Genomic DNA, 12775 nt, shown 5'->3' with positions numbered 1-12775 from the left:
GCTCTCAGTGGCCCCGGAGTCATGCAGGTGTCGCCAGGGCTCTCATTCCGCAGACACCTGTCTCCTGGGTGCCAGGCCTGTGCTGCAGGCTTCAGGTTCCTCGATGAATCTTTGCAATCAGATTGCAAGGCAGGATTCGTGGACCCCACTGTACAGAGATGGCTAGCGACGTCCCACGGCCACACAGCTAGCAAGTGGTGGCCCGCCCCCCAGGCCGCCGCGGGGGGAAGGGCTGCAGGACCAGTCCAAATGCTGGTCTCCTGCTGGATGGGATCTGAGCTCCTCTTTGCTGTGTGTACACCTTCCCACCTCCCCTCACAGCCAATGTCTACGTGTGGGTCTTGGGAAGCCCTTAGGTTGGCTCAATGGGAGAGAGCTGCCCAGTGTCCCCCCACAAGATGCTCTTAACGCGGCGTCAGGGGGAGGGAGAATGCTTAGAAAGGGGCTTTCAGCCTCGAGTCGCTGCCCCGCTGTCTGGCCCTGGGGACCCACGACTGGTGACCCGCTACCGACCAACCTGCCCGGCACCAGGTCTGGTTCCTCCAGCGTCGCCGCCATGAAGAAAGTGGGTCCACCGCTCCGGCCGGAGCCGGGCTCACCCGGGAGAAGGTTTGCCAGGCAGCTGCAGCGCTGAAACAACTCTGTCTGCAGAATGCTCAACGTGACCCCCTGCTGACGGGAGTGTCTTCAATGCCAATCCCTTCAGACCCCAGAAAGCTTGTTCCTTTCTGTAGTAAAAGTTAGATGTTCTAACCACTCTTCTTGAATCGGTGAATATTCAAAGAGAGCTAAATCTGAAGCCTGTACAAAAAGCTTACCCTATAACATGTGCCTTACTACACAAACTTCTGCTTTTGTCAGTCCTTAATATCTACCTCTCTGAATTCTCATGAATTTCTGTTTCACAACAATGATTATTTTATATACACTGGCAGCAGCATACAAATAAAATACTTAGTATAAAAAGTTAAAAAGGGGGGGCAGGAGACTGAGATTTTGGATTTTGGCTGAGAAATCACTTGTGTTTTCTCTCTCTCTCTCTCTCTCTCTCTCTCTCTCTCTCTCTCTCTCTCTCTCCAACGAGAGGCCCTAAGGCACTAGGAAGAGTGACAGGCAGTGTTGCTGGGCCCCTGAGGCCCCAGGACGGGGCCAGGGACAGCCTTCCCCAGACGTGGTCATCCCCGGAGACCTGGCTCAGGGTTACCTCCCGGATCTCCCCTGTTGTAGCTGCCTGTCTCCCCGTCTAGATGCCTCCACATCATGGTCTTATCTTACTCACGTCTGCCTTCTCAGTGCCCACCAGGCCTGGCAAAGGGCAGGAATGACCACTGTGAGGGAAAAGGATTGAGGGAGCGGGTGTAGGGGGGCTGGGGAGAAGGGTCCCCCAGCGGCCACTCGGGGAGCCTGAGGAATCTGGACAGTGAAGAGGAGATGGCCGCCCCATCTGCCTGTGCCGCGTCCCCATACACACATGACCGTGACGCACAGGCACTGGGCAAGTAGCTGCTGGGGGTGGTAGAGAGACCAGAAGCCACATACCCCGGCTGGCGTGGCTCAGTGGTTGAGCATCGACCTATGAAACAGGAGGTCATGGTTCAATTCCTAGTCAGGGCACATGCCTAGGTTGTGGGCTCGATCCCTAGTGGGGGGCGTGCAGGAGGCAGCCGATCAATGATTCTCTCTCATCATTGATGTTTCTGTCTCTCTCTCCCTCTCCCTTCCTCTCTGAAATCAAATTTTTTTTTAACAAAAAGCCACATGCTTCCATTTTAGCCAGTGATAACTTCTCAGCACATGCCTTCCACTGTCTTCACGAAGTCTGGGTGCCCGGTCTCACTGTCCCCATTTTTTAGGAGGGGAATCAGATCAGAGGAGCTGGTGTCTTCCCCAAGGCCCGGGCAGTGCGGGGAGAACAGATCAGAACTCCTGGCAGCTGGGAAACTCCCCTGATCCGCTTTCCATACAACCAGCCCGAGCTGCTCCTTCCGTCCACTCTCCTGGGGGCAGGAGTTGGGCAGGAGGGACCCAGCAGAATGAGAGTGAGCGAGTGAGCGAGTGAGCAGTGAGCGAGGAGGAGCCACCAGGGAGGCCGGTGGGTGGGGACAGCTCCACCTGTTGCTGCTGCCTGAGCTGTGCTGGCCGGAGGGAGCGGCCCCCCCTCGCCCCCCCTCACAGTCCCCATCCATTGTCATCACTGTCTCAGCTGCTATATTTAAGGCCCGTGCAGGCTCCGGGATCACACTCTCCTCCGTCCCCGCCGAGCCCAGGGCAAGGAGACACCAGGCATCCTCCGTCCTCTGGAATCTCCTCCCCAGAGACGCCCAAGTGGACTGGCTGCTGCTGTGAGCACCTCCTGGGACAGGGTGGGAGGGAGGAAGCCAGACCCTCACTTCTCACTGGGAAGTGGGGTGTGTGGGGTGGTGTGTGTGTGTGTGGTGTGGGGATGGTGGTGGTGGTGTGTGTGTGTGGTGTGTGGGGTGTGAGGATGTGTGTGGGGGGTGGGGGGGAGGTGTGTCCTGGGAGATCTGGAAAGAGAAGGTAGACATGTGCTTAGGCAGCACCCAGGGAAAGTGGGAGGGGTCTCTCTCCACCCCCACCCCCCCACCCCCCGTTGTATGGTGGCGGGGGGGGGGGGTCTTCTGAGAGGAGCCCTCTGAGATGCTTAAAGCTGAGAAACAAAAGCCCCCTGGGGGTACCTGGGGGTGCCTGCATGGCAGGGGCAGGGTGGGCTCAGGCCCAGCAAACCTAAGCCGTGCCCGGTCCTGTGTGACTGCCCCGGCGACAGAAAGAGAGCCAGCCCGCTGGGCCCAAATCACAGGGCCAGAGGGCGCTCACCCAGCCTGGTTCCCTGGCAGGAAACTGAGGCCAGACGGGACAGAAATGGTCTCGGTTCCTCAGCAACAAGGTCAGAATTCCTGCCTCTTAGAAGCTGGCGGAGCCGGGGCAGAAAGACTGACAGGCTGTCTCTGCTCCGCCCACAGGGCCCAGCACAAAACTGCACCCCCCACCCCTCACCCCCCACCCCACAGCACCTCTCTTCCCCTCGCCTTGCCTCTCAGGGGCCATGCAAAAGCAGGCTGAGGCTTGCGAGGCAAGTGGCCACGTGGCAGGACCTCCAGCCCCAGCTTTGCCTCCCTCCACCCCCCAGGAGAGGGCAAGGGGGGCGGTTTTCTCACCAGCCCTCACCCGCAGACCCCTCCTCACCAGGCACACAAGCATCTGGGAAGAGGGCAGGGGAGGCTGGGCTCCTGATGCTTAATCCTGAGCTCAGTCAGCGCTTTAAAAAGAACCGATGGCTCATCCGCTAAAGCGGGCGTCTGGTTTCGGGGAGGCCCAGGAGGTCAGGGATGGGGGCCAGGCCCACGCACTGTGCTAATTGGGACGGAGCACGGGGAAGGGAGCCAGCCACTGACGCCAGGGAACGTGAAACCTCAGCGGTGGGGCCAGGGCCACGGTGTCCCGGGAAAGCCGCCCCCCACACCCAGGGTGGCACCCACGGCTCTCCTCTCGGCTGTGAGGAGGAAGGAGCAGGAGACAGCCATTCTCGGGGTGAGGCAGACCCTCTTCCTCGGGGCGACCAGATGGGAACCCACGGGTGCTGCCCTGTTATGTTCAGCCGAGGTCACGGCACGAGGCCAAGGAAGCTTCGGGGCAGCCGTGGCCCCGGCCAGCACCCCTCAGTGGTCCAGGCTCTCCCGGGTGCTCTTTGTGGGCACACAAAAGGAGCACGCCGTCAGGGACTGGGAGGCGTCAGTAAGTGCCCACCAGGGTGGCATTTGGCGGCCTGAGCCCTGACACCCCACACAGGCCTCAGGCCCAGGGTCCCGGGGAGGCCAGTGGGCCCTCCTGCCATGCCATGAACTTAGAGACATGTCCCTCAGGTGCCATGTTCACACCAGGTCAGAACACACACACACACACACACACACACACACACACACACACACACACACGCCCCCTCAGGGGAGGTGGGGCCACGACCCCCAGAGCTGGGCCTCATGGAAGCAGGCAGCACCGGGCGGAAGTGTTAGTCTCGTCTGCTTGCTTCTTCCTGTCCAGGGTCTGCATCAGGTCTAAGCCGGGCAAGAACCCTCCCAGGCCAGAGGCCTGCCCCCCCAGAACCCCCACCTGGAGAGCCTATCAAAGCCGTTCAGGGGACTCTCCCAGCATCCCAGAGCCTCGGCCTCAGAGGGGCCTCGGGGGGACACGGAGCCACCTCTGGGAGGGGACTCAGCACAGAACCCACAGCAGCGAGCACGGGGCCGCCTCGCCTCCCCTCCCCTCCAGGGTTCGCTCCCTGATCCCTGAGCCTCTTTCAGACCCATTGGCTCCGAGGGGGGCAGACCAGGGTGCCAGTCGTGGCCCCGCCCCCGCCTGCTCAGTGGCCGTGGGCAAGCACTCCCCCTCCTCACAGTGAAGTGGCTGATGGCAGTGCCGCCGTGCGATCTGGGTTGTTGTAGGGCCTGGGAACCACGCATCTGAGAACTCCTAACATGCGGCCTGGCCCACAGTGAGCACGTGCTGTGGCGACTTTTAACTCATTTACAACCTTGTTGAAGCTCAAGGTGCACAGATGTGAAGTAATTGAATGGTGAGAGGAGACATTTTTTGAGTCGGAGCTAACTGGTGAAGTCCAGATAAAAAGTGCAAAAGGCATCAGAGGAGGGGAAGTCTAAGTGGCCTGCAGTTTTTTGGCAGCGCTTAGAAAAATGATGTTAATGTCTATCACTTAGATCAGGGGTCCTCAAACTTTTTAAACAGGGGGCCAGTTCACTGTCCCTCAGACCGTTGGAGGGCCGGACTATAGTTTAAAAAAAAAACTATGAACAAATTCCTATGCACACTGCACATATCTTATTTTGAAGTAAAAAAACAAAACGGCAAAAACACCCGCAGGTGGCCCGCGGGCCGTAGTTTGAGGACGCCTGACTTAGATAGTACCTACTATGCGCTGGGCACTCCTCAAACCTTTACAACCACCTGAGAGGTCGATAGACCCATTTTATAGATGAGGAACCAAGTCATAGAGTCTTGCCCAAGGTCACACACTTGTAAACTGGAATGAGAAGCTGCGATCACAGGGGGGGGCGGGGGGGGGCAGAGTCTCCACACTCAGCCTTTGCGCTCACTGACACATGCTCAGGTGGGGCTTTGAAGTGTGAATAGAAAAGCAGCAGGCGGAGAGGACGCTCCAGGTGAGGACAGCAGGCTGGGGGCAGGGGGAGGGGGGTAGGACTGCGTGTGGCGAATGCAGGGGGAGCAGAGCAAGGACAGCTGCCCATCCTGAGTCCCACAACACTCCTTGGACATTACAGCCATCAATCACCTGGGAGGCTGGGCCCAGGGAAGGCAAGGCCTTGCCCCCGGTCACACCGCGCGGCAAGGACAGGGTTGCAGCTGGAAGCCTGATCCCCAAAGCGGGGCTCTACTCACTCCGCTGGGGAACGCGTGGGGTGGTGGATAAGCCAGGCCCGGGGCACAAAGTCCGCCGCCGTCACCTTGGGCGAGTCCCTCTCCCTCTCAGGCCTCCATTCCCCTGTCTGCCCACTGGAGAGAGAACCCCCACCCCGCCACCCACACACCTCCCCGAGATGCTGGGCCCACGCCTGGTGGAGTGACCCTGCAACCTTGGCTTGGCAGGTTGTTTTCGCAGCCATGACTCTGCCCCACAGCGCTGGAAATGTGGGGGAGCCCCAGCCCCCCCAGGCCGTGGAGGTCCACCGGGTGGAACGCCGCCAGGAGGAGGAGCAGAAGGAGCAGCGGCAGCACAGCCTGCACATGGGCTCCTCGGTGCAGAGGCGGACCTTCCGCAGCAGGTGGGAGCGTCAGGGACCCCACCCGGCCATGCCCCACCCCTGGGGTCCCCAGTCTGAGGGGGGAGGCATGGCCCTGCTTCCTGAGACCCCAGTCTGAGGAGGGAGGCACGGCCACGCCTGCTGGCCTCTGGGGCGGAGGTGGGTAGCTGCAGCCCTAAACTCAGGGAGCCCCAGCCAGGCCCCCAGCCACACCCCGGCCATCCCCTCTCTTTCCGGGCAGTGAGGAAGAGTACCAGTTCAGCGCCGCAGACCACGCCCTCGCAGCCGCCCTGGCTCTCACAACCTCCTACGAGATGTCTTGGTAAGTCAAGCGGCCTTTCTTTCCGAGAGCCCCGGGCTCAGAGGGGCCGTCCCGTCCAGGCCCCGCCTCCCTCCTGGGCGCCCACTCTGCGCTTCAAGCTGCCCAGAGTGACACATCTAGACTAAGGGGCTGGACCAAGGTCAAAGCCCAGGGCTGCCTGGCCACAAAGCCCACAGTCCACGGACACCATCCCCCAGAGAGAGGGTGGGGGTCCACCCTTCCCCAGCCGGTGCAGGAGGGGTTGGGGGCAGGAGGAGCATGTAAAGACGCCCCAAGTTTCAGACACGAGTCCCAAGACTGGAACAGCCTCTGAGTGTGGGAACATCCGCAGGCCGCGCCCTGGGCTGGGAGGCCTGCGTCCTGGTCCTGGCTGGCCTGAAGCAAGTCCCTGAGCCGCAGGTGTCTGTCCTGTCGAATGGCGAGACTAGCCCGGCCGGTGTGTCTCAGTGGTTGAGCGTCGACCTATGAGCCAGGAGGTCGCGGTTCGAGTCCCGGTCCAGGCACATGCCCACCCCCAAACAGAGCAGCAGCTGCCGGGTTGAGGCTCCATCCCCAGTGGGGGGCCTGCAGGAGGCAACCGATCAATAATTCCCTCTCATCATTGATGCTTCTATCTCTCTCTCCCTCTCCCTTCCTCTCTGACATCAATAAAATATATTAAAAATAAAAATAAATAAAAATAAAACGGCGAGACTAGTGCCTGTCCACTTAGTTGCCGTGAAAACAGGAGGAACGATGGTTTGTGAAAGGGCCTTGCAAACCATACTGAGAGCAGCTATTATGCACCTACTGTAAGCAGGACCCATTCACGGTATTTTGGAGGCAAGACAGGATTAAAAGTTGCTCTTGTCCTCAAGGAGCGTAAAATACAGGTGGCAATGCCGGGCGTGGGGATGGCACCGCCCTTCCCCAACGCTGGGTTCTCAGCCACTGAGGTCCTCTGTCGCCACAGGGAGGCCCAGCTGAGGCGCCAGACCTCCACCGTGGAGCTGGAGGAGCGAGGGCAGAAGCGCGTGGGCTTCGGCAATGACCTGGAGAGGACGGACATCGCCTTCCTCCGGACCCAGTGGCTGCTGCGCCAGAGCCGCGACCGGAAGGCGCTGAGACGGCGGGTGAGGGGATGGGCTGGGGACCCCAGGGGCCTGAGACCTGGGACCCATCACGTGCCACCCACCTCACTCTACCCCCTTCTCCCTCTTTTTTAAAAATATATTTTATTGATTTCAGAGAGGAAGGGAGAGGGAGAGAGCGATAGAAACATCAATGGTGAGAGAGAATCATTGATTGGCTGCCTCCTGCACGCACCCTACTGGGGATCGAGCCCGAAACCCAGGCATGTGCCCTGACCGGGAATCAAACCATGAACTCCTGGTTCATAGGTTGGTGCTCAACCACTGAGCCACTCCGGCTGGGCTCTCTACTCCCTTCTCAAGAAGCAGCTGGACATCAGGAAAGAACCCCGGCCCTGGACGTGGACCCGGGTTTGAATCCCGGTGCCCTCACCCCCCCGCTGTGTGACCTTAGACAAGCAACTGATTCCTCCTGAGGCTTTCTCGTCTGCAAAGTAGATGCCCGTGGTTGTACCAGCCCCGGGCTGAGATGTGAATTAAATGAGACTGAGCTCCTAAAGTCACTCTCCAGGGCCCAGAGCTCAGCAGGCCCCCAGGAAATCTATTCCTGACAAATGTCCGGGGTTGAAGTCACACTCCGTCCCCCCTCCCTGGGCAGGAGAGCAACGCCCATGGTTTTCACACATTAACTCGATGACTCCTCACTCCAGCCCCACAGGAGGGTGGGGGAATGTCATTATCAGAAGAGGAACCTGAGGACTTGCCCATGGTCCCACAGCTAGGAAGTGGCAGCGTCTGGCCGTGACCCAGGCCCGCTGGTTCCACAGGTCACGGGCCCCACTGCCTCTCCGATGCTGCTGAGGGGCTCCAGCTCACGTGGCTCTGACTCCAGAGCCCGGGTGTCGGGGAGAGGTGGCCGTGAAGATGGGGGAGCGTTGGTGCCCAGGCTCAGAGGGGTCACAGCCCTTCTCCTGCCTCCAGACAGAGGAGAAGGTTCGGGAGGCCAAAGAGCTGAGGGAGCTGTGTTCCGGCCGGGGGCCCTGGTTCTGGATCCCGCTTCGCTCCCATGCCATCTGGGAGCACACCACGGTCCTGCTGACCTGCACCATCCAGGCCTCGCCGGCACCCCAGGTCACCTGGTAAGACACTGGGGCCGGAGAGAAGGGTCCTCGCCTCATCTCTATGGTTACGTGAGTGTGAGCTCCTTACTCCCAACATCCTCCAGGAGCCCAGTCCCTCCCCAGCAGTTCCTGCTGCCTTAGAAAAGCGGAAGCCCCACAGACCCTGAGCCCTGCCCGTCCCCCAAACAGAGCAGCAGCTGCCGGGGAGGCTCAGGAGGGGTTATTCTTAGCTGCCTCCCAGCCAGCCTGGGGCTAGAAGACGGAGCCACCAGGGAGCCAGCACTTGTAAAAATATGATTCTGGTGGCATGAGAAGGCAGCTGCTCCCAGCTGGGGATCCCCAGGGTTAGAGGATGATGGCAGGAGGCAGGGCAGGGGGCAGGGGAGCAGGAGAGGAGGTGTGGAGGGCAGGGGCCCTACAATGAGAAGGGGCTCAGGCCTGGAGTGGGAACCCTGCATTCCAGGCTTAGCTCCCTCTCCCTGTACTAACTCACTGTGTGATCTTAGCTACATCTCTCTCTTTTTTTAAAAATATATTTTATTGATTTTTTACAGAGAGAGGGATAGAGAGTTAGAAACATCGATGAGAGAGAAACATCGACCAGCTGCCTCCTGCACACCCCCCACCGGGGATGTGCCCACAACCAATGTACATGCCCTTGACCGGAATCGAACCTGGGACCTTTCAGTCCGCAGACCGACGCTCTATCCACTGAGCCAAACCGGTTTCGGCTTAGCTACATCTCTTAATCTCTCCAGTCCTGCCTTAGCTTCCTATTCTGTCAAATGGGTTGAAGACCTCCTGTCCAGCTTGCATGTGCTGGGGATCTAATGCCACAACAATGTGGAAGCTCTCAGAACTTGAAAGGTGCTCGAAAAGCAGGAGACGTCATTCCTGGGGGATGGCAGGTGTCCCCTGAACAAGCTGGTGGAGATGGGAGTGGGCATGGCCATGTTCGGGGTCTCCGTTCTATGACCGAAGGAGGCGTGTCCTTCATACAGCTGAGCCCACTGCTTCCTGAGTTCCCCTGAGTCTAAGGGGAACTCACGTTGGAAGATGAGAAAGGGTTTTCAGCCAATATTTGCAAGAAGTACATTCTGTCCCAGGCCCTGACTCGGGCACCGTGGTATAGAAATGACTCAGACACAGCCTCACCTAGAGGAACTCTCAGCCCAGAAGAGAAACGTCAACACACGGAGAAATGAATTCATGAGTGACATTTGAGCTAAAAGCACGAAGGGGAAGAGGAGGAAGTGGCTGTCTCCACCTGGAGGATCCAGGAAGGCTTCTCGGAGGAGGTGACATATAAGCCAGATCTAGAGGGTGAACAGACCATGGTCTAGTAGGAGAGAGAAGATAAGCACACACAAAAACGAGATCACAAAAGAAAAAGCAACATCTAATACTTGAACCCGCTTTACGTTGACCCAGCACTTTCCTCTCATTTGAGCCTCGAGGCCACCCATGAGGGAGGGACTATCGTCCCCATTTCATAGATGAAGATATCAAGGCTCAGAGAGGCCGTGTGCCCTAGGATTCAAGTTCAGGTCTTTTGCCTCCCAACCCATCGCTCTTTCCACCGCCCGAGAGAGTGGGGAAGTCATAATTATAGTTCATTTTTCCCCTTAAAGCACACGTAATGCTTCAGAAGTCAGAGAAACAGAGGGCACTTAAGCCAGGATCAGTCAAGAAAGGCATCTTGAGGGTGTTGACCCTGGGGCTGGCCATTGCCAGGCGGCATGCATTCAAACAAGCGTGCCAGGCACCATGCAGGGCACTGGAATGCTGTGGGGTCCACAGCGGTCCCTGCCTGCAAGTTTCTGGTCCCGAGGAGGACTGCGTCCGACAGCTGGGCTGGGCCACGTGGGGGTCAGCGCCTCAGCTGTCCTGGCCCGGCAGCCAGCCCTGCCCTGCCCGTCCTGGCACTGAGGCCCACCTCTAAGACCTTCTGTGGGAGCCTCTCGACAAGGGGCTCGTTTCTACCCCTGCCAGCCCTGTTGCCACAGCAGGGCGACGTTGCCACAACAGCATTCCTTGTTTGGAAGGGGTGGGAGCCAGGCCAGGCCCACCTCCAGCTGCAGGGACTCAGGCGGCCTCCGGGGCTCCTGGCTCCGGGGGTTGGTTTTCCATCATCCATCACCTCCGACAGGGCCACACGTCATCCTGGGATTGGCCTCCGGAGCTCTGTCCGGGCCCCAGTAGAGACCTAGCCCCCAGGTGGGGAGGAAGATCCTGGCCCACCAGGCTTGTCAGGCGAGTCCTTCATTCAGCAATTATTGAGCACTTCCTGAATGCAGGGGCAGTAACAGGGCAGGGTAGGCAAGGCCCCCGTCTGGCCATGTTAATGCTGCAGAAGCGGGCCCTGGACATGATTCTACCTGATGTCAGAATCAATCTCCTAGGCCCCGTGGTCAGCAAACTGCGGCTCTCGAGCCACATGCGGCTCTTTGGCCCCTTGAGTGTAGCTCTTCCACAAAAGACCACAGCCTGGGCGAGTCTATTTTGAAGAAGTGGCGTTAGAAGTTTAAGTTTAAAACATTTGGCTCTCAAAAGAAATTTCAATCGTTGTGCTGTTGATATTTGGCTCTGTTGACTAATGAGTTTGCCGACCACTGGCCTAGGCCGAGCAGCCTTAAAAATTAAAATCTAACACCAAATACGTATGGAAAAAAATAAACTTCGGTCACTCTTTTAGGTGGCCATCTCTAAGCCAGGCTCTGGGCTGGGCGCCGGTCCTCACCGTCTCAGTTGATGCTATTTTATGATTGGCTGCCACTTGGGATCATCAGCACAGCCCATGCCAACGAGGGCCCAGTGTACAGGCAGGAGAAGCCCAGAGAGAGGGCAGGATGAGCACCGAGGTCCCAGGCGGTCCAGGTCATTCCCAGAGCTGGCCAGGCTGAGGTGTCTGGAATGTCCCTGATGCGGGGGAGGCCTGACCTTGGCCCCCACGCCTGGGAGAGGTGGAGAGGCTGGGCACGCAAATGAGGCACCACCTCCCCACAGAAGACCTAGTTGGATCCCTTTCAGAAGAGGGTGTAGCCTGCGGTGTTTGTGGTAGAGCGTGGGCATGGCACTGTTTGGTTGCCATGGAGACAAACAGGGCACGGCGTGGGAGAGCCAGGTCCAAGGAAGGCAACGCACTGAGGCCAGGGTGCCCTCTCTCGGCTGAGGCCTGCTCTCAACTGCAACCACCACTGGGGCAGACTGTCCATGCAACAGCCTCATGGACGCAGAGAGAGGCCCAGAGAGGGGCACTGACGTGCCCAAGGTCACACAGCAATATGTGTCAAGGCCTCGTAACTTTCACAGACTTTCATCCGCCAGCCCTGACGCAGGCTCCAGACCTCCCTCCATGGCCTATGGACAGAGGCAAGACCATCACCTCGGAAGGGAGAGCGGGACCCAGGTGTGCACAGGAAGCAAGCAGCGGCATCCAGGAGCAGCGGGGACCCGCTGGGCCGCCCTCGGGAATCACCTGAGAGTTTCAAAAACACCGATGCCCAGGCCCCACCTCCAGAAATTCTGATTTTAATTCTGGGACGCAGCCTGGGCATGGAGAGTTTTTTCATCGTTTAAATAAGATAGTTTATTTTTCTTTCATAGAAGTGTCTGATGTAGACAGGGTGGGGCGGGGTTACTCAGGGATCAGGCCTGGTCTTCCCTCTGCGAGATGGCAGTCGTCCCGGCCACAGTGGGCCTCGGGGTGAAAGGGAAGGTGACACAGAAAGGGGCGGGAGCAGCCACATGACACCTGTTTTCCTTTCTGTTGACAATACTCAGGCACCTGGCTACACCTAGCACAGTGGTCGGCAAACTCATTAGTCAGCAGAGCCAAATATCAGCAGTACAACGATTGAAATTTCTTTTGAGAGCCAAATTTTTTAAACTTAAACTTCTTCTAACGCCACTTCTTCAAAATAGATTCGCCCAGGCCGTGGTATTTTGTGGAAGAGCCACACTCAAGGGGCCAAAGAGCCGCATGTGGCTCGCGAGCCGCAGTTTGCCGACCACGGACCTAGCAGAAACAGAGGTTATATATGTTATATATATTTCTGTCCCTTTTAGAATAAGAGGAGAATGTCTATAGGAGAATAATTAGTAATTTCGGATGCAAATTCCCAAAGTCTTATGTTTCAAATCTGGGCATGGAGATTTTTAAAGTTGCCTCTAGTGTTTCAAGAGTCAAGATAAAGAACCGCTGTTCTGAGGGGTCGACAGGGAGGTAGGGACGGGAGTTCCTTCCTTGGCCACCCGCCTCAGAGGAGAGAAAATCTAGGGTCTATTCCCTGGAGGTATCCCGATATGGGGAGGAGCAGCTATCCCTAGTTACAGGCCCCCTCTTCTCTGCCCCCCAGCAGAGGAATGAACTTGTGAGCATCTGTAATGCTCAGGGTGCTGGAGAAAAGCTTTCCATATCTCATCCCATTTAATCGGTGTAACAACCCTTCAAGGTTGGTTGCCTTG

General features: G+C 58.1%; 1 protein-coding gene and 1 pseudogene across 1 annotated transcript in view; both read left to right on the top strand.

Moving 5' to 3' along the window:
• Positions 1-430: 430 nt before the first annotated feature.
• LOC103304989 (guanine nucleotide-binding protein G(I)/G(S)/G(O) subunit gamma-5-like) lies at positions 431-734 on the top strand (annotated as a pseudogene).
• Positions 735-2286: 1552 nt separating this feature from the next.
• Positions 2287-12775, top strand: part of MYOM3 (myomesin 3) — a 52070-nt gene continuing 41581 nt past the window's right edge. The window contains exons 1-5 of the mRNA XM_054721281.1: positions 2287-2342; positions 5641-5816; positions 6037-6117; positions 7070-7229; positions 8169-8326. Of these exons, the coding sequence (XP_054577256.1) occupies positions 5656-5816; positions 6037-6117; positions 7070-7229; positions 8169-8326 (560 nt within the window). The 5' untranslated portion in view covers positions 2287-2342; positions 5641-5655. The remainder of the gene's footprint in view (positions 2343-5640; positions 5817-6036; positions 6118-7069; positions 7230-8168; positions 8327-12775) is intronic.

Source organism: Eptesicus fuscus, chromosome 9 (assembly GCF_027574615.1).
Source record: "Eptesicus fuscus isolate TK198812 chromosome 9, DD_ASM_mEF_20220401, whole genome shotgun sequence".
In the NCBI taxonomy this organism is placed as follows: Eukaryota; Metazoa; Chordata; class Mammalia; order Chiroptera; family Vespertilionidae; genus Eptesicus; species Eptesicus fuscus.
Note: the sequence above shows the minus strand (reverse complement) of the source record. Positions and strands in the feature narration are given on the sequence as shown.